This window comes from Oncorhynchus kisutch, linkage group LG26 (assembly GCF_002021735.2).
Source record: "Oncorhynchus kisutch isolate 150728-3 linkage group LG26, Okis_V2, whole genome shotgun sequence".
Classification (NCBI taxonomy): domain Eukaryota; kingdom Metazoa; phylum Chordata; class Actinopteri; order Salmoniformes; family Salmonidae; genus Oncorhynchus; species Oncorhynchus kisutch.
This window is the reverse complement of record NC_034199.2, coordinates 42,734,541-42,756,459: the sequence shown is the minus strand read 5'-3', so window position 1 is coordinate 42,756,459 and position 21,919 is coordinate 42,734,541. Positions and strand designations below refer to the sequence as shown.

Genomic DNA, 21,919 nt, shown 5'->3' with positions numbered 1-21,919 from the left:
GGGATACAGAGAGAGAAAATCATATGAATGAATGAATGAATGAATGAATGATACAATCATATATTTCGAGACGCAATGAAATGACAGTCAATGATGATGCAGACAGATTGTACTTTCAGATATTAATTACTCACAGTAAAGCTCTCTGGCGTGCGATGATGAAGTCGGGTCTTCCTCCTTTGTAGACAAGCCTGGCATTGGCCTGGACCCAGACCCAGCACCCAGTCTTCTGCAGCAGTCTGAACGTGGTCAGACCACTCTCTCCTGTCTTAATCACTGAGGGGAAAATATTCATATTATTAGATAATCATACAAAAAAGAATGATCAAACAAATAATTGCTAGAGAGTTGTAAACATTGTAAACATACTTCTGACATGGCTATCTGCACAGTACATCATATCAGCTGCGTGGATGAACTGATACCCAGAGCCTCTCATACACAACTCAATCTCTGAGTATCCCAGGACAACCTTCCCCCTGTAGAGAGACAACAGGGCAGGCCACACCATGTTAGCGTTAGTGGAAAGTATAGCACATTACACATCATGTTCACTTGTGAAGTCATCCCTCAAACATGTTGAATAGAAAAGTGAAATAGTGACATTTTAAAAACAGTTCCATTTTGATCAAGTCCTACATTTGATCAAGGAACTTAGATTAAATGGTAGCATTTTTCCTTCCTAAATGTAAGCCTGACAACTCTTTTTTTTGGACCCAATGAGAATTAGTTTCAGGCCTTTAGAGTCACCTGGCATCGACACCCGTGGGGGTGAAGTCAAGCTTGTGTTTGGTCTGGAAGAAGATCGTCTTGTTTCTGATCTCCAATATGGACGGGGTGTGGACAGGGGTGGCGATGGTGAACAGGCCCAACCTGGGCTGGCTGTGCATCCCGTCATCCCCCAGCATGCTCTGGCAATGGAGGAACTTCAAACGCCCCTGGAAGTTCAGAGCCTGGATATGAGGAGAACAAAGGTATGTTAGACTCTTAAACTTAGCTAGTGATTGATCTGAAATGTAGCTAGTGATAGTGATTGATCTCAAACTTAGCAAGTGATTGATCTGAAACGTGCCTAGGTGACTGATTGTATAAAAAGTTTTGCCAAACTTTGCCAAGATCCCACCACTCACATCGTATTGTCAACTTAATCAACAGTGGTGGTGTGTGTTCATTTGACACAATACAGTGTATGAAGTACTTTCTGGTGACAATACAAAGTGGATGTTTTCTCTACAGCCCTATAGATGAGAGACTCACCAGGAAGCCAGAGGAGTTGTCAATAACACCTACCAGGAAGCTGAGAGACTCACCAGGAAGCTGAGAGACTCACCAGGAAGCTGAGAGACTCACCAGGAAGCCAGAGGAGTTGTCTAGGAGGCAGCGGAAGCGACACACGAAGTTCCTCTCCAGGAAGGAGGAGTTCTCTGGTGGGAGCTGCTCAGGGTTATAGGTCACGATGTTCCTGGTGATGTCACTGCTGCTCGCCATGCCTGAACATAGAAATGTGGTGAAAGATCGTAAAATGAGAGCTTATCATCAAAAAACATGGGCCAAATCACAAATTGAAATAAACACACCTAGCTCGAGCATGCTCCCATTGACATCAATCGATGACTTCCACTAAAAGCACTGAAAAAAATGACCCAAACTGTCCACAACCCATTCCCTCCAGGTCACTCACCGTCTCCTCCCTGCTCTGGGTCAAAGGGCTTGGGGTTGAGGGCAAAGTGAAGCTGTCGTCTGAACGTGGCTCTGTCGTCTGTGTGGATCAGCTCAAACACACTCTGGTGGACCACGTCTGACTACAGACAGACAAAGAGACAGGGCAAACTCAACCAAAGTTAAATCTAGTTCATGACTATGGCTGTAGCCTCCATTGTTATTGTAGAGGCATAATAATAATGGTGTCTACAAGCCGTATCAGGGCTTCTTAATGACATGGGTACTTCACTTGTAGTCTAAACTGGAATGGACAACTAATAGGACAACTAATAGGACAACTAATAGGACTTTAGTAGTTCTTGCAACTGTGTTGCCCACCCCTGAAAAACTATAACGACAAAATAATGGACCGGAGTTTATGAAGTCTTACAAAAGCATGTGTGTGTCTAAGCAAACAAACCCTGAAGCCACAAGTCTGAAGTGGGCCCTGGACACTGTTTGTTCCTGGTTTCATGTGATTCACTTGTTACTTAGAAGTTTCTCTCAGAACAAAAGGAACTATGAGGTTTGTGGTCAAAGCCAAAGCGGACTCTTGGAAGTTGGGACAGAAGTTGGGACAGTAAAACGAGTCCTATGTCGACATAACCTGAAAGGCCACTCAGCAAGGAAGAAGCCACTAATCCAAAACCGCACGGAAAAAGCCAGCAACTGCACATGGGGACAAAGATCGTACTTTTTGGAGAAATGTCCTTTGTTCTGATGAAACAAAAATAACTGTTTGGCTATAATGACCATCATTTTGTTTGGAGGAAAAAGGGGGAGGCTTGCAAGCCGAAGAACACCCAACCGTGAGGCACGGGAGTGGCAGCATCATGTTCTGGGGGTGCTTTGCTGCAGGAGTGACTGTTGCACTTCACAAAATAGATGTCTTCATGAGGAAGGAAACTTGTGGATATATTGAAGCAACAGCTCAAGACATCAGTTAAAGCTTGGTCGCAAATGGGTCTTCCAAATGGACAATGACCTCAAGCATACTTCCAAAGTTGTGGCAAAACGGCTTTAGGACAACAAAGTCAATGTATTGGAGTGGCCATCACAAAGCCGCTCAAGTTCTGTTTCTTTGTCTTATTTCTTGTTTGTTTCACCAAAAAACATGTTTTGCATCTTCAAAGTGGTAGGCATGTTGTGTAAATCAAATGACACCAAAACCCCCCAAAAAATCTATTTTAATTCCAGGTTGTAATGCAACAAAATAGGAAAAATGCCAAGGGGGTGAATACTTTTGCAAACCACTGTATGTTACATATGTGATGTGATGTTGTGTTATGTTACATATGTGATGTTGTTACAGTTGTGTTACAGATGTGATGTGATATGTGGCTCAGTTGGTAGAGCATGGTGTTGGAGTTGGTAGAGCATGGTGTTGGAGTTGGTAGAGCATGGTGTTGGTAGAGCATGGTGTTGGAGTTGGTAGAGCCTGGTGTTGGAGTTGGTAGAGCATGGTGTTGGAGTTGGTAGAGCATGGTGTTGGAGTTGGTAGAGAATGGTGTTGGTAGAGCATGGTGTTGGTAGAGCATGGTGTTGGTAGAGCATGGTGTTGGTAGAGCATGGTGTTGGAGTTGGTAGAGCATGGTGTTGGTAGAGCATGGTGTTGGAGTTGGTAGAGCATGGTGTTGGTAGAGCATGGTGTTGGTAGAGCATGGTGTTGGAGTTGGTAGAGCATGGTGTTGGGAGTTGGTAGAGCATGGCGTTGGAGTTGGTAGAGCATGGTGTTGGTAGAGCATGGTGTTGGAGTTGGTAGAGCATGGTGTTGGGAGTTGGTAGAGCATGGCGTTGGAGTTGGTAGAGCATGGTGTTGGAGTTGGCAGAGCATGGTGTTGGTAGAGCATGGTGTTGGTGTTGGTAGTGCATGGTGTTGGAGTTGGTAGAGCATGGTGTTGGAGTTGGTAGAGCATGGTGTTGGAGTTGGTAGAGCATGGTGTTGGAGTTGGTAGAGCATGGTGTTGGAGTTGGTAGAGCATGGTGTTGGTAGAGCATGGTGTTGGTAGAGCATGGTGTTGGAGTTGGTAGAGCATGGTGTTGGAGTTGGTAGAGCATGGTGTTGATGTTGGTAGAGCATGGTGTTGGTAGAGCATGGTGTTGGTAGAGCATGGTGTTGGAGTTGGTAGAGCATGGTGTTGATGTTGGTAGAGCATGGTGTTGGAGTTGGTAGAGCATGGTGTTGGTAGAGCATGGTGTTGGTGTTGGTAGAGCATGGTGTTGGAGTTGGTAGAGCATGGTGTTGGTGTTGGTAGAGCATGGTGTTGGTGTTGGTAGAGCATGGTGTTGGAGTTGGTAGAGCATGGTGTTGGAGTTGGTAGAGCATGGTGTTGGAGTTGGTAGAGCATGGTGTTGGTAGAGCATGGTGTTGGTAGAGCATGGTGTTAGAGTTGGTAGAGCATGGTTGTGGGTTTGATTCCCACAACCCTGGCGTATGCACTCACTACTATAAATCACTCTGGATAAGAGTGTCTGCTACATGACTAAAATGTCAAATGTAAATGTAGTTACAGTTATGTTACAGATGATATTGTAGTTACCTGATGGAAGCCCAGGTAGTCTTGGATAGTAGGAGAGGAATAGAACACATGTCCCTCAGCTGTGACCACCAGCACAAAGCCATTCAGAGCCTGCAAGACCAGATACAGTGTTAATACAGTAATGCACACTCTCACTATATAACATTTCATTTCACGGCTCCAGACGAGCTTCAAAAACAAACGCATGAATGACAGGGTTGCATTAAAGATTACATTTTGTTCATCTGGGGGTATTATCATCTGGCAACCTGTTTCCTATGGGGTTTTTATAATCTGGCAACCTGATTACTATGGGGGTATTGTCATCTGGCAACCTGTTTCCTATGGGGGTTTTATAATCTGGCAACCTGTTTACTATGGGGGTATTATAATCTGGCAACCTGTTTACTTTTTTAAATATATATTTTTTATTTAACCTTTATTTAACTAGGCAAGTCTCACAACCTACTATGGGGGTATTATAATCTGGCAACCTGTTTACTACATGGGTATTATAATCTGGCAACCTGTTTACTACATGGGTATTATAATCTGGCAACCTGTTTACTACATGGGTATTATAATCTGGCAACCTGTTTACTACATGGGTATTATAATCTGGCAACCTGTTTACTATGGGGGTATTATAATCTGGCAACCTGTTTACTACATGGGTATTATAATCTGGCAACCTGTTTACTACATGGGTATTATAATCTGGCAACCTGTTTACTACATGCGTATTATAATCTGGCAACCTGTTTACTATGGGGGTATTATAATCTGGCAACCTGTTTACTACATGGGTATTATAATCTGGCAACCTGTTTACTACATGCGTATTATAATCTGGCAACCTGTTTACTACATGGGTATTATAATCTGGCAACCTGTTTACTATGGGGGTATTATAATCTGGCAACCTGTTTACTAAAGGGGTATTATAATATGGCAACCTGTTTACTAAAGGGGTATTATAATCTGGCAACCTGTATACTATGGGAGTATTGTAATCTGGCAACCTGTTTACTAAAGGGGTATTATAATCTGGCAACCTGTTTCCTATGGGGGTTTTATAATCTGGCAACCTGATTACTATGGGGGTATTGTCATCTGGCAACCTGTTTCCTATGGGGGTTTTATAATCTGGCAACCTGTTTACTATGGGGGTATTATAATCTCGCAACCTGTTTACTTTTTAAAATATTTTTATTTATTTAACCTTTATTTAACTAGGCAAGTCTCACAACCTACTATGGGGGTATTATAATCTGGCAACCTGTTTACTACATGGGTATTATAATCTGGCAACCTGTTTACTACATGCGTATTATAATCTGGCAACCTGTTTACTACATGGGTATTATAATCTGGCAACCTGTTTACTATGGGGGTATTATAATCTGGCAACCTGTTTACTAAAGGGGTATTATAATCTGGCAACCTGTTTACTAAAGGGGTATTATAATCTGGCAACCTGTTTACTATGGGAGTATTGTAATCTGGCAACCTGTTTACTAAAGGGGTATTATAATCTGGCAACCTGTTTCCTATGGGGGTTTTATAATCTGGCAACCTGATTACTATGGGGGTATTGTCATCTGGCAACCTGTTTCCTATGGGGGTTTTATAATCTGGCAACCTGTTTACTATGGGGGTATTATAATCTGTCAACCTGTTTACTTTTTAAAATATATTTTTTTATTTTACCTTTATTTAACTAGGCAAGTCTCACAACCTACTATGGGGGTATTATAATCTGGCAACCTGTTTACTACATGGGTATTATAATCTGGCAACCTGTTTACTACATGCGTATTATAATCTGGCAACCTGTTTACTACATGGGTATTATAATCTGGCAACCTGTTTACTATGGGGGTATTATAATCTGGCAACCTGTTTACTACATGGGTATTATAATCTGGCAACCTGTTTACTATGGGGGTATTATAATCTGGCAACCTGTTTACTAAAGGGGTATTATAATCTGGCAACCTGTTTACTAAAGGGGTATTATAATCTGGCAACCTGTTTACTATGGGAGTATTGTAATCTGGCAACCTGTTTACTAAAGGGGTATTATAATCTGGCAACCTGTTTACTATGGGGGTATTATAATCTGGCAACCTGTTTACTACAGGGTTATTGTAATCTGGTAACTGTTTACTATGGGTGTCACGCCTGCTCCAGCTCCCCGGCACATGAGGGCACCAGGCTACCCAGCATTGTGCCCTCCTGCCATCAACATTACACACACCTGCCTTCTCCCCGTCACGCACATCAATGATTATTGGACTCAATCACCTCTGTCATTACCTACCCTATATCTGTCTGGTTCCCCGCTCTGTCCCCTGCTTCTGCATTGATTGTCATTTGTCCTTGTTTACCCGTGTGCTGACGCTGTTCCTCATTAAAATGTTCAACTTCTCGTACCTGCTTCTCAACTCCGGCGTTGGTCCTTACAAAGGGGATATTATAATCTGGCAACCTGTTTACTGTCTATCACAGTTCCCTCTGCATTGACTGATGATCATACCAGCCTCCATCTTGAGAGAGGAATCCACAAACATGCCAGTCATCGCTTGGTGTGAAAATGTACCTGACATCTGAGAATGAGAAGACAGCGTGCTAGAGCACTGGGGGAGCGTTTGCTTTGTTAAGCGTAGTAAATCGTGACCAGGCCTTGGCATGAAGTACTAGGACAACCTATTTCACCTGTCAAAACTTCCTGCTAAATGGATGGTCCTGGATTATAACTCAATCCACCTGGATTAACAAACGAATGAACAATGTCTGGGTCTTTACCTACTCGTCTGCCAGCCAGTAGTCTCTCATGACTTTTAACATTCAAAACTGGCCAGCGCCCACAGAAGATTTGGTTCTGGGTGCTGAAATGTCTGTCAGTCAATCAAGACATTTAGACACTATGGGCCCATCCCAAACTGCTCTGTTTCTCTGTCTCTCTGTCTGTCTGTCTGTACTGTGCCATGTTGTACCTGGAGAAGTAGGTCCCCCTCGGACAAGGTTGGGGCGTTCATCCCATTCATGTTCAGGCCATCCCCCCCAGGAAACAGGACACTGCTTTTCTTCATGGTTGCTGCAGACAGAGAGGGGAGAACAACAAGCTCACATCAGCACGCTATCCTGAAAGCAATGCACACAGGAATCTGGGGTTTCTGGGGTCTGGATATTTGGAACTTTCATCTGCCCTCAGCCAACTCTTCTGAGTTGATGTTCCCATCTAGTGGCCTAGCCAGTCACCAGACCTGAACCCAATAGAACATCTTTGGAGGGAGCTGGAAGTCCGTATTGCCCAGCGACAGCCCCGAAACCTGAAGGATCTGGAGAAGGTCTGTATGGAGGAGTGGGCCAAAATCCCTGCTGCAGTGTGTGAAAACCTGGTCAAGAACTACAGGAAACGTATGATCTCTGTACTAAATATTAAGTTCTGCTTTTCTGATGTGTTAAATACTTATGTCATGCAATAAAATGCAAATTAATTACTTAAAAATCATACAATGTGATTTTCTGGATTTTTGTTTTAGATTCCGTCTCTCACAGTTGAAGTGTACCTATATTAAAAATGACAGACCTCTACATGCTTTGTAAGTAGGAAAACCTGCAAAATTGGCAGTGTATCAAATACTTGTTCTCCCCACTGTAGGTAGCACACAGGAGGACATTTTTCTGTTTAGATAATTTCCTTTTGAATTTCAAGATAAATGTAAAATGTTCCTGTTTTGATTAATTTAATAGAGTGAGTTAGGTCTGCTCTATATGAAATTAGCATACCCCCTGAGTCCCTTCCTTGTTTCACACCTGGTTGTTTTTGTGGATGGGACTACCAGCTCTCTGCAACCTAGAGGGCAACCGGTGGGTCCGTCTCTTCTATACCATGTTTCTTGTAGGGTGACAATGTCTGTATTTCAGATATATTTGATGAAGTCCAGGTTCCTGCTCTTTAGGCCAAAGGCAGATGACCTCAGGCTTCGGATATTCCAGGATGAGATAGTGAAGGCTTTGTGTTCCATAAAGTGTCCAATATTGTTTGTTGGGTGGTTTGGCCTCATGCCAGTAAGTGTGAGCATAGCCTGCTGAGCATCTGGTATATTCCATTAGCTTGGGCTAGTGTAAGAGTAGGGCCTGTTTGCCCGCTCACGGCCTGGGAGTATGTGTAACCTTCATGTTGAGGCACTCTTTGTGGGAGTAGGGGACATGGGTGGGCAGGAGGGGCATAGGACTGATCTGAGGAGGCCTAAATGGGGTGTGGGCATGGTTGACTTGGGGGGGGGGGTGTTGATTGGTTGGGGTGGGTGGGTGGACCTGGTCGTAAATAATCTGAAACCCACAATAGAAGCTAGCCAGAAGCTAGCCAGAAGCTAACCAGAAGCTAACCAGAAGCTAGCCAGAATCTAGCCAGAAGCTAACCAGAAGCTTTACTGGCTAACGTTAGTATTCAGCTAACCAGGTATATCTCTCTGGTCACCCCCAAAACCAATTCTTCCTTTGGCCGCCTTTCCTTCCAGTTCTCTGCTGCCAATGACTGGAACGAACGACAAAAATCTCTGAAACTGGAAACACTTATCTCCCTCACTAGCTTTAAGCACCAGCTGTCAGAGCAGCTCACAGATTACTGCACCTGTACATAGCCCATCTATAATTTAGCCCAAACAACTACCTCTCCCCCTACTGTATTTATTTATTTTGCTCCTTTGTACCCCATTATATCTATCTCTACTTGCACATTCTTCCACTGCAAATCTACCATTCCAGTGTTTTACTTGCTATATTATATTTACTTCACCACCATGGCCTTTTTTTGCCTTTACCTCCCTTAGCTCACCTCATTTGCTCACATTGTATATAGACTTATTTTTCTACTGTATTATTGACTGTATGTTTGTTTTACTCCATGTGTAACTCTGTGTTGTTGTATGTGTCGAACTGCTTTGCTTTATCTTGGCCAGGTCGCAATTGTAAATGAGAACTTGTTCTCAACTTGCCTACTTGGTTAAATAAAGGTGTTCTCAACTTGCCTACCTGGTTAAATAAAGGTGTTCTCAACTTGCCTACTTGGTTAAATAAAGGTGTTCTCAACTTGCCTACCTGGTTAAATAAAGGTGTTCTCAACTTGCCTACCTGGTTAAATAAAGGTGAAATTAAATAAATTAAATAAAAAGGCTGTTCAAGTCCAGGGTGGAGTGGTGGGCCAGGACCAAATGTGGTTTTCAGGCACAATACTTGCGTTGTCAGGGGGGTTGTCAGGAGGGCTATCAGGGTGGCTGACGAGGGGGGGGTGTTCAGAGGGGGTGAGATCCCCTGGGCTTGGGGGTTCTTCATTTGTCTGTACCAGCTGTGATTTTGAGGCTATGGTCAGGGGTGGACTGTTCTGCTATGGTGTCGAGACTTTTGTCGGGAGCTGAGATGGGCTGTTCTGCTGGCTTCTCTGTGGGGGTGGCCACCTCTCTAGTAGGTTGTTCTCTGTCACAAGCCATCCCCCACACCCTCTCCTCCAGCAGTCTGATCCTCTCCTCTAGTGCTCTGTTCTTCTCCTGCTCCTGCTCTTTCTCCTGTTGAAGTTGTCTCACTACAGTCCAGCGTGCAGATGTCTCTCTCCACCTCCAGCTCTCCAGATCTAGTTAAGGGGGTGTTGTTGTGCTGGACCGTTGTCTGGATCTGTGCTGACTGGAGTGTAATCACCTGCTGTTCCAGCTCCACCTGCCTTACCTCCAGCTGGGTGAATTTATCCTCCATTTCAATGAGGGAGTAGTACTCTGTGCTGTGAGTTTGACTTTCCACTTGGGTTGGTCGTCTGTGGGGTTATATAATGAAGAGGTCTAGTCTGACCCGCTCAGGGTTGGGGTATCTTTCTCAAGGGAGAGCTTCTCCTGCTGAGCTAATTCTTTGATTAGGTGAAAGTCCACCTGAAACTGTTTGGGGTTACCAATACTGTTCCAGACTTATAGAGATTTATATTTCTGACTCAGAGTCCTCATTGTTCAATATCCTGAGTTTCCACCCCTCTTGTGTGTGTTAATATAGCACTGTGCCATGCCAGGGGATGGTCTGTGTGGAAGATTAAGTTGCTTATGTTCCCAATTTTTTAACAGTATCTCTTGATTTTCCATAAGGAGCTCCATTTTGTACTCTTTTCTTGCCTTATCATTTTTTATATTCCCGAGGGTACTGTATTTTAATGACCTCTGATCAGCGGGAGGCAGCTTCAAAGCCTTCTGCATTTGGTTTGGAGTAGCCGGTTTGATTCTCCTGCCGTTGTTGGACCAAAAGGGATCTGACTCCTCTCATCTGACACGTCAGTGCTAATTGAAGCGGATATCTCCTTGTCCTAGCAGGCTTGGTGGTCCATCTCCTTGTCCTAGCAGGCTTGGTGGTCCATCTCCTTGTCCTAGCAGGCTTGGTGGTCCATCTCCTTGTCCTAGCAGGCTTGGTGGTCCATCTCCTTGTCCTAGCAGGCTTGGTGGTCCAACTCCTTGTCCTAGCAGGCTTGGTGGTCCATCTCCTTGTCCTAGCAGGCTTGGTGGTCCATCTCCTTGTCCTAGCAGGCTTGGTGGTCCATCTCCTTGTCCTAGCAGGCTTGGTGGTCCATCTCCTTGTCCTAGCAGGCTTGGTGGTCCAACTCCTTGTCCTAGCAGGCTTGGTAGTCCATCTCCTTGTCCTAGCAGGCTTGGTGGTCCATCTCCTTGTCCTAGCAGGCTTGGTGGTCCATCTCCTTGTCCTAGCAGGCTTGGTAGTCCAACTCAGCATTCAGCCCCATAAAGTAAAATATATCATTGTAATGTATTTTCTTCTTGGCTAATTGAAAATAAAATCTATCTTCAGACTAAACATTACTCACTCAGTTCCAGGTTGGATGGTGTTTTCAGTTGGTTTGCCAGAGCATGTGCTGTATAGCTTGGGCCTTCCAGGTAATTCAGTAATTTAGTCCAAAATCAGGTTGTAGGTTTTGAGTTTTGATCTGGAGCGAAGGTTATGCTGTGGAGAGTAGAATCCTTTAAATGACCCTGCCGAAAAATCTAAGTTTATCTAACTCCAAATCTCTATTTTTCCAAGAACATGCTGAAAGATGCAGGAGCTCATCTGCTCATGACCTCTCTCTCTCCCTCTCACTGGCCCAACTCCTCCCTCCCTCTCACTGGCCCAACTCCTCCTCCCTCTCACTGGCCCAACTCCCTCTCCCTCTCACTGGCCCAACTCCTCCTCCCTCCCTCTCACTGGCCCAACTCCTCCTCCCTCTCACTGGCCCAACTCCCTCTCCCTCTCACTGGCCCAACTCCTCCTCCCTCCCTCTCACTGGCCCAACTCCCTCCCTCCCTCTCACTGGCCCAACTCCCTCCCTCCCTCTCACTGGCCCAACTCCTCCTCCCTCCCTCTCACTGGCCCAACTCCCTCCCTCCCTCTCACTGGCCCAACTCCTCCTCCCTCCCTCTCACTGGCCCAACTCCTCCTCCCTCTCACTGGCCCAACTCCCTCTCCCTCTCACTGGCCCAACTCCTCCTCCCTCCCTCTCACTGGCCCAACTCCCTCCCTCCCTCTCACTGGCCTAACTCCTCCTCTCTCCCTCTCACTGGCTCAACTCCTCCTCTCTCCCTCTCACTGGCTCAACTCCTCCTCTCTCCCTCTCACTGGCTCAACTCCTCCTCTCTCCCTCTCACTGGCTCAACTCCTCCTCTCTCCCTCTCACTGGCCCAACTCTTCCTCCCTCCCTCTCACTGGCCCAACTCCTCCTCCCTCCCTCTCACTGGCCCAACTCCTCCTCCCTCCCTCTCACTGGCCCAACCCCTCCCCTCCCTCTCACTGGCCCAACTCCTCCTCTCCCAACTCCTCCTCCCTCCCTCTGACTGGCCTAACTCCTCCTCCCTCCCTCTCACTGGCCCATCTCCCTCCCTCCCCCTCACTGGCCCAACTCCTCATCTCTCCCTCTCACTGGCCCAACTCCTCCTCTCCCCCTCACTGGCCCAACTCCTCCTCTCTACTCCGCTCAACTATTCTACCGGTTTCCTTCCCCTTGTCATGCCTGCTTCACTCATCAGCCAATCATCTCTCTCTCTCTCATGGCCTGTTCTGTCCTTCTCTTTTTGTAATTCTCTACTCTGTCATTACTCATTGAGCCACCACACACCCCTATCTATGTCCTGTCCTCTACTGGACAGAAACACAGAGTTGGTCTCTAAAACAAGGCTTTACGTGATTCTACAGGACGCAATAATTCCTGTCTCGTATTGCTCTTCTGTCTCTGCAGTGTATTTCTTCATGTCATCCCTATCCCCGTCGGATCCCTGTCCCCATCTGATCCCTGTGCCTATCCCATTCCTATCCCATCCCTGTCCCATCCCATCCCTGTCCCCGTCAGATCCCTGTCCCCGTCTGATCCCTGTGCCTGTCCCATTCCTATCCCTGTCCCCGTCCCATCCCTGTCCCTGTCGGATCCCTGTCCCCGTCTGATCCCTGTGCCTATCCCATTCCTATCCCATCCCTGTCCCATCCCATCACTGTCCCCGTCAGATCCCTGTCCCCGTCTGATCCCTGTGCCTATCCCTGTCCCATCCCATCCCTGTCACATCCCTGTCCCCGTCGGATCCCTGTCCCCGTCTGATCCCTGTGCCTATCCCATTCCTATCCCTGTCCCATCCCATCCCTGTCCCCGTCGGATCCCTGTGCCTATCCCATTACTATCCCTGTCCCATCCCATCCCTGTCCCATCCCATCCCTGTCCCCATCGGATCCCTGTGCCTATCCCATTACTATCCCTGTCCCATCCCATCCCTGTCCGCGTCGGATCCCTGTGCCTATCCCATTACTATCCCTGTCCCATCCCATCCCCGTCCCATCCCTGTGCCCGTCTGATCCCTGTGCCTATCCCATTCCCATCCCTGTCCCCGTCTGATCCCTGTGCCTATCCCATTCCTATCCCTGTGCCAGTCCCTGTCCCCATCCCATCCCATCCCTGTGCCAGTCCTCATCCCATCCCATCCCTGTGCCAGTCCCTGTCCCCATCCCATCCCTGTGCCAGTCCCGTCCCTGTGCCATTCCCTGTCCCATCCTCGTCCCTGTACCACAGCCAAACATTAGGAGACGCAGAGTGAACAACTGGCATGTGTAAGATTACGAGAGATGGTTCTGCTCTCACTCAATGGGTTTGAAGCCTTGCCACTGACTAAATCTACTTTTTCTGCTCTCCTCTAAATTACAATATTGGCTGCCAGTTCGTACCAAAAACATGGGCTAAGTATGCTCAGTCTTTAACTGCTTGTTAAAAATAACTTGATCAAAAGGTTGAACAAGTCAACTCGCCAGGTTTTCACTGAAAAACAGATGGACACCACCTTTAAGGAGAATGTCTCTCTTTACAATATTAATTATGAATATTTTGTAACAGGCTTTATGAACTGTGTAATATTGATGCAAAACAAAACCACTTATGATTTTATTGCAGCATGCTTGTGGACATTATAGGTATAGTATCCCATAAGAAAGACAAGGCCAGACTGAACAGTTTAATACTCCATATCAGATCAGAGCATAATTCATCACTGTAAAAGTAGTTGATTTCTATGAAAATCCTTTTCCATTAAATAAATGGAACTGTGAAGCACCTGCTGTTGCTACAAAACAACTCCTCATATTTCTGGGGCTTCACAGATATGTTGACTTGCTTCTGGCAAAACATGTAACCCTATACAAACGGCTTTTATTCTACGCAATTAAAATGAAAGAGAACATACAGTAATAAACTGTAGAGAGGGTATTCCCAAGATCGCCAAACAGATATGGCATGTTTACATAGAGGCTAGCAGTTATAATGATGACAGTTGTGGATACTCTCTCTGTGTGAAAGGGTTCTTCTTTAGACAACATGAAACACAACCAGTCGAACCGGGCATTCTTCTCAGAGAAGAATCGTTCACAAAAACAAAGCAGCAGATTCCCAACAGGAAAAATACTAACACAAACTGTATATCAGTGTTTGAAAGAGGTTAAATATGCGTTAAAAAAATATAGCATGTGTATTTATTTACATGACAATGAGAATGGTATGATGTGTGTTGACTGACTGTATGTGGCAAACGGCTTTTAGGCTCTCGGATGAACATTCCCTGGCTTTACCCTACCCTACCTTACCCTACCTACCCTACCCTCTCCTACCCCACCCTACATTACCCTACACTAGCTTACCCTACCCTACCCCACCTTACCCTACCCTACCCTCTCCTACCCTACCCTACCCTACTTTACCCTACCCTCTCCTACCCTACCTTACCCTACCCTCTCCTACCCTACGCTATCCTACCCTCTCCTACCCTACCTTACCCCACCCTACCTTACCCTACCCTCTCCTACCCTACCCAACCTTACCCTACCCTACCTTACTCTACCCTACCTTACCCTACCTTACCCTACCCTCTCCTACCCCACCCTACATTACCCTACCCTACCTTACCCTACTCTACCTTACCCTACCTTACCCTACCTTACCCTACCCTACCCTACCCCACCTACCCTACCCTACCCTACTTTACCCTACCCTCTCCTACCCTACCTTACCCTACTTTACCCTACCTTACCCTACCCTTTCCTACCCTACCCTACCCTCTCTTACCCTACCTTACCCTACCCCACCTACCCTACCCTACTTTACCCTACCCTCTCCTACCCTACCTTACCCTACTTTACCCTACCCTTTCCTACCCTACCCTCTCCTACCCTACCTTACCCTACCTTACCCTACTCTACCTTACCCTACCTTACCCTACCCGACCCTACCCTACCCGACCCTACCCCACCTTACCCTACCCTACCCTCTCCTACCCTACTTTACCCTACCCTTCCCCGTCCTACCCTACCTTACCCTACCCTACCTTACCCTACCCTACCCTACCTTACCCCACCCTACCTTACCCTACCCCCTCCTACCCTACCTTACCCTACCCTACCTTACCCTGCCCTACCTTACCCTACCTCCCCCCCTACCTTACCCTACCTTACCCAACCCTAACTTACCCTACCTTTCCCTACCCTCTCCTACCCTACCCTACCTTACCCTACCCTCTCCTACCCTACCCTACCTTACCCTACCCTATCTTACCCTACCCTACCCTACCTCACCCTACCTGGGCAGACTTTCAGAAGAACGAGAACTAAACAGCCGAAATATGCCATTCGTATGGTTAGAAAATACATGAAGGGTTTCATGACATGATCACCGGTCTGGCTGCAGTTTTACATTTAATCCTGAAAGGAAAAGCTTTGCATTGGTGTGAAATGTTGGAAGCACTTCTAGCAATGGGAAAATCAAAAGCTATTGTACCTGTGGATATTGGGTAGTATCGTATAATCCAAGTCAAATATTTGACAAATAAACCTTAAATGTATTTTTTAATTGTGTAGAATTAAAACTTTTATAGACAAATGTCTCAGATCGCTTTTATGAAAAGGTGTCTACGACATTCTATGCCATCTTTTTCACATCATTATTTGAGTAGTCAGACTGTAGCAGTGTTTATCTGTGGGTACACATTGACTAACATTCTAGGGGATTATTCAGACAGAATGTACCCCTCTTGAAACTGTAATCACTCTTCATTTACACAACCAACGAGGTTGATTGACAGGTGATGTGAAATGGGAGTGATGCCACTGGTCTGTACCTGGAACACTGTGTGTCATCGCCGAAGAGCTACGAAGCCTGTTTAGACAACCACTTCCATTCAAGGGATTACAAAAGACAGGTTTTGGCACAGCCCCAGTTGTAAAAGGAAGGCTGAGATCCCACTGCTTATGTTGCTAATGGTACACATAACGCCTCGGGCGAGAGGCAGCAGGGAGTGTGTAACTATTTTATTACTGCACAGCGCCTGGCATTTATGGAGAAGAAAGAGACAGACAGTCTTTACCAGGCTCGACTACTGCCATTTATGGAGAAGAGAGAGAGACAGACAGACAGACAGACAGTCTTTACCAGGCTCGACTACTGGCATTTATGGAGAAGAGAGAGAGACAATCTGTGCCAGGCTCGTCTACTGGCACTTACGGAGAAGAGAGAGACAGACAGTCTGTGCCAAGCTCGTCTACTAGCATTTATGGAGAAGAGAGAAGGAGAGACAGTCTGTGCCAGGCTCGTCTACTGGCACTTAGCTTGTCTGTTTGCTTTGGCTGTGAGATTTATGGAGGAGCGAGAAAGATGCCCCCTTTGCCAATGTGAGTGAAGCGCTCCATCAGGAAGTTGAAAAGCTCTCAGCAAGATGGTAGACCACTGAAACTTGCCTCATTTTCCACCTTTGATCTTTGAACATCTGACTGTGGTATAATACGGTGAAAGCTGTCGCGCCAATTTGTCACTTCATGTCATTGTTTCAAAGAAAATGAGAGAGAAGCTCACTTTGTCTTAGCTCACTTTGTCTGTGGTTCCAACTCTTCAAACTCCCTGTCATAGATGAGCCAAGGCGCAGCGTGCATTTAATTCCACCTTTATTTTAATCGTAATGAAACCTTCACAAAAAGAACAGGTAAACAGAAACAAACATTACGCAACCGTGGCACACACAAACAGACACAGAAAATAATAATTACCCACAACCTTAGGTGGGAAAAAAGGCTGCCTAAGTAATGATTCCCAATCAGAGACAACGATAGACAGCTGCCTCTGATTGGGAACCACACTCGGCCAAAAACAAAGAAATAGAAAACATAGAATGCCCACCCAAATCACACCCTGACCTAACCAAATAGAGAAATAAAACGGCTCTCTAAGGTCAGGGCATGACACTTGTAATATTTTCTTGTCACACGTCCCCGTCTGCAAAGGGCATCGTCTTCAAAACAGAGTCCAATCTATTTCCGTCTTTCCCATAAAAACATGCCCAATCCAAGTGACACACACGCTCACACACACGCATGTACTGTACGCACGCACACCTCAGCCCTCCTGAGCCCACCCAATCTGTGTGAGTTCAAAGCCAGTAAATCCCCACAGCTGAATGGAGTTTTGGTTTCTCCTCTGGTGTCTGAGTCGCGTGCATCATCAGTCGATAAGCAGGTTCTGACCTGCAGAACAGCTTTAGAGAGAGAGAGAGACAGAGAGAGAGAGAGAGAGAGAGAGAGAGAGAGAGATCTAGCACTACTATGTGTGATATGAGTTGTAGTAATGTACTGTGTATTCATGTGCTGCACAGCATGTCTGAGTGAATCAGCATAGGAGTTAGAATTGGACAAGATCACAGTTTACTACAATGACTGTTCCCTTTCTGGGGAAGCATATTAAACCTTGTTTGTTTTTCTTTGAGGTGGTTTTTCCAGCATTAGGGCCTGCAGCGTTCTTGTGTAATCTAATGTACTGTATATTTACTGATATCCTGAAACATATGGGCCTTTGGACTCATACAGTATAATATTATCCAGCCTAGACATGTTGGGTTCACTGGGGGCTAAACCTGGTCCTTATGGGTTCACTGGGGGACTAGCCTAGTCCTATTGGGTCTGGTTCACTGGGGGATAAGCCTAGTCCTATTGGGTTCACTGGGGGACTAGCCTAGTCCCATTGGGTTCACTGGGGGACTAGCCTAGTCCTACTGGGTTCACTGGGGGACTAGCCTGATCCTATTGGGTTCACTGGGGGACTAGCCTGGTCCTATTGGGTTCACTAGGGGACTAGCCTAGTCCTATTGGGTTCACTAGGGGACTAGCCTAGTCCTATTGGGTTCACTGTGAGACTAGCCTAGTCCTATTGGGTTCACTGGGGGTTAGCCTGGTCCTATTGGGTTCACTGGGGGTTAGCCTGGTCCTATTGGGTTCACTGGGGGACTAGCCTAGTCCTATTGGGTTCACTGGGGGTTAGCCTGGTCCTATTGAGTTCACTGGGGGATAGCCTGGTCCTATTGAGTTCACTGGGACTAGCCTGGTCCTATTGGGTTCACTGGGGGTTAGCCTGGTCCTATTGGGTTCACTGGTGGTTAGCCTAGTCCTATTGGGTTCACTGGGGACTAGCCTGGTCCTATTGGGTCTGGTTCACTGGGGGGCTAGCCTGGCCCTATTGGGTTCACTGGGGGACTAGCCTGGTCCTATTGGGTTCACTGGTGGTTAGCCTGGTCCTATTGGGTTCACTGGTGGTTAGCCTAGTCCTATTGGGTTCACTGGGGGACTAGCCTGGTCCTATTGGGTTCACTGGGGGACTCGCCTGGTCCTATTGGGTTCACTGGGGGACTAGCCTGGTCCTATTGAGTTCACTGGGGGACTAGCCTGGTCCTATTGGGTCTGGTTCACTGGGGGACTAGCCTGGTCCTATTGGGTTCACTGGGGGACTAGCCTGGTCCTACTGGGTTCACTGGGGGGCTAGCCTGGCTCTATTGGGTCTGGTTCACTAGGGGACTAGCCTGGTCCTATTGGGTTCACTGGGGGACTAGCCTGGCTCTATTGTGTCTGCTGGGTAATGGGATCCCTTCAGGCCTCTCCTCCCCAGTCTGGCAGCCAAGTGACAACCCAGGAGAGCAGTAACCACACAGTACTACATGGTGACAACCCAGGAGAGCAGTAACCACACAGTACTACATGGTGACAACCCAGGAGAGCAGTAACCACACAGTACTACATGGTGACAACCCAGGAGAGCAGTAACCACACAGTACTACATGGTGACAACCCAGGAGAGCAGAAACCACACAGTACTACATGGTAACAACCCAGGAGAGCAGAAACCACACAGTACTACATGGTGACAACCCAGGAGAGCAGTAACCACACAGTACTACATGGTGACAACCCAGGAGAGCAGAAACCACACAGTACTACATGGTGACAACCCAGGAGAGCAGAAACCACACAGTACTACATGGTGACAACCCAGGAGAGCAGTAACCACACAGTACTACATGGTGACAACCCAGGAGAGCAGTAACCACACAGTACTACATGGTGACAACCCAGGAGAGCAGTAACCACACAGTACTACATGGTGACAACCAAGGAGAGCAGTAACCACACAGTACTACATGGTGACAACCCAGGAGAGCAGTAACCACACAGTACTACATGGTGACAACCCAGGAGAGCAGTAACCACACAGTACTACATGGTGACAACCAAAGAGAGCAGTAACCACACAGTACTACATGGTGACAACCCAGGAGAGCAGTAACCACACAGTACTACATGGTGACAACCCAGGAGAGCAGTAACCACACAGTACTACATGGTGACAACCAAGGAGAGCAGTAACCACACAGTACTACATGGTGACAACCCAGGAGAGCAGTAACCACACAGTACTACATGGTGACAACCCAGGAGAGCAGTAACCACACAGTACTACATGGTGACAACCCAGGAGAGCAGTAACCACACAGTACCACATGGTGACAACCAAGGAGAGCAGTAACCACACAGTACTACATGGTGACAACCCAGGAGAGCAGTAACCACACAGTACTACATGGTGACAACCAAGGAGAGCAGTAACCACACAGTACTACATGGTGACAACCAAGGAGAGCAGTAACCACACAGTACTACATGGTGACAACCCAGGAGAGCAGTAACCACACAGTACTACATGGTGACAACCAAGGAGAGCAGTAACCACACAGTACTACATGGTGACAACCCAGGAGAGCAGTAACCACACAGTACTACATGGTGACAACCAAGGAGAGCAGTAACCACACAGTACTACATGGTGACAACCAAGGAGAGCACTAACCACACAGTACTACATGGTGACAACCAAGGAGAGCAGTAATCACACAGTACTACATGGTGCACCACCACACATAACAGTGCAATAAACGTTAGCAGTTAACAACAGAAACAAAAGAAAGAAACAGAACACAGAACACCAGTTGGAAAGAAAACCAGAGTAAAAATAAACAGTGTGCTGCTAAGGGCCCACTTACTATCACCAACATGGGTTGGAGGGTCCAGGTTTTGTCTTGGATTGGCCTGTCTTGCAGTGTGTGTTTTGGATGCTCCAGATTTAGCCTTGGATTGGCCTGTCTTGCAGTGTGTGTTTTGGAGAGTGTGCCTGTCAGAGAAAGGCGGTAGGGCTGCACAGTAGGTAGAGTGGAGTGTTTGTCATGCGATCTGATGTTTTGTCTGTTTGGTTGTTTGACACACTGCTTTTTTTGCCTGGGAGTTTGTTCAGAGACTTGAGCCTGAGCAGCGTTCAGTATGTGTGTGTGCTTGTTAATGTCCGTTTCTAGATGTGCATGACTTTGTGTGAGCGTGTTTACATTCACCTATATGTGGTGTGTGTGTGTGTACTGTGTAGGCGCTTGCCAAGCGGAGTCAGGCAGGGGGGTGTGAGTTCCCCCTAAAAGCATTGCGTGACTAGAGTGGATGGACAGCCTTGGGAGAGGCCACATCCTGGGATTTTCCTGCGGCGGCTGCTCAGATAAGGGAATCGTTCTTGTCGCTATTGCTTACAAAAGCCCTAGGGGCCCATGAGTGAGGAGGGTGTGTGTGTGTGTGTGTGTGTGTGTGTGTGTGTGTGTGTGTGTGTGTGTGTGTGTGTGTGTGTGTGTAAGCTGCTACATGCTTGCAATACGAAAACCTGTCTTTGGAACAGACTCAAGGTTTAACACAATCAACAGCCGACACTGCCAGATCGGCTGGACTGTTTGGTGGTCATCCAGATAGTTCCAGAACCTCACAGCTCCTACACTGTTCACTCTGTATTTGTTCTTTCTCAGTTCAGCAGTCATTACAAAATGATGTACTACAAATACATGTAGGAATTGCAGGAGATTTAAAACGTGTAGTGTATTTTGAAGTTTCAAAAGGATTCTGAAGTTTCTGAAATGACCACTTCCACATTTCCCTTATGAAAAATGTATCAACTCCTACAAAAATGTCCATGAATTATAATCCACATAATAATTCAAATGTTCTGTTGCTGTAGGATTATTTTCCTGCTGTAGCAAACTGTCTCAAATTAAGATCCTACATCTGTAAAAGACATGCATTTTCATGCTGTAAAATCCTGCATTGATTACTGATAGGACTCTTATCCTTCACACAGTCAGCTGCTTATGCAACACCTTGCCATAATGCCATCATTCTCTTTTACGATCACAGATGAGCCATGAAACAAAGACAAGCTCGCATCAATTTTCTCATGAAAACTTTGAACAAAACCCACAGCTGATTTGAAGACAAGAGGCTTTTCAAAGAGCCTGAATGGGGCCTACATAAGGCCTCTATTATCTACTAGGAAAACCAAAAGACGTCTGTTCACAGTCCATTATATATGTTTACTCAGCATACACCTCAATTCACAGCCCCTGGTTCATTCCTGTCAGCATACATTCATGCGTACAACCAGGTGATTCCGTTTAAATAACAGTAAGCAAATACATGATTAAGTTAAAGGTTTGGGCAGCAGCTAGACAGGATCGTACCGTAGAATAGCTAACAAATCAATCTCCCTTTCCACCCTCCAAGCGTTACTAAAACAAGCAGCAGAAGTGTCTGATTTGAATCCATATGTTTTATGAGTATATCTGATATCATCATCCACCCAATGACATTTGACTAGAGAGAATAGGATGTTTTGACCCTATTCTACCATGGCTGATTGTCCATGTCAGTGTTTTTCACTATGTCTGGCTATGAAACCCGACACCGCTCTGAGAGAGCCTTAATAACTAGCAGCCCACTGTGGCCTCCTCTGTCTGTCACAAACACCATTA

At 46.4% G+C, this 21,919-nt stretch overlaps 1 protein-coding gene across 2 annotated transcripts in view; it reads right to left on the bottom strand.

Moving 5' to 3' along the window:
* The window catches only part of LOC109871284 (aryl hydrocarbon receptor), an 80,221-nt gene that overhangs the window by 6,817 nt on the left and 51,485 nt on the right, over positions 1 to 21,919 (bottom strand). For both annotated transcript variants that reach the window (XM_031805508.1, XM_020462105.2), the window contains exons 3-9: positions 7,220 to 7,320; positions 4,242 to 4,331; positions 1,682 to 1,802; positions 1,351 to 1,490; positions 751 to 953; positions 370 to 479; positions 135 to 276 (exon numbers count right to left, since the gene is read on the bottom strand). In XM_031805508.1, the coding sequence (XP_031661368.1) occupies positions 135 to 276; positions 370 to 479; positions 751 to 953; positions 1,351 to 1,490; positions 1,682 to 1,802; positions 4,242 to 4,331; positions 7,220 to 7,320 (907 nt within the window). The remainder of the gene's footprint in view (positions 1 to 134; positions 277 to 369; positions 480 to 750; positions 954 to 1,350; positions 1,491 to 1,681; positions 1,803 to 4,241; positions 4,332 to 7,219; positions 7,321 to 21,919) is intronic.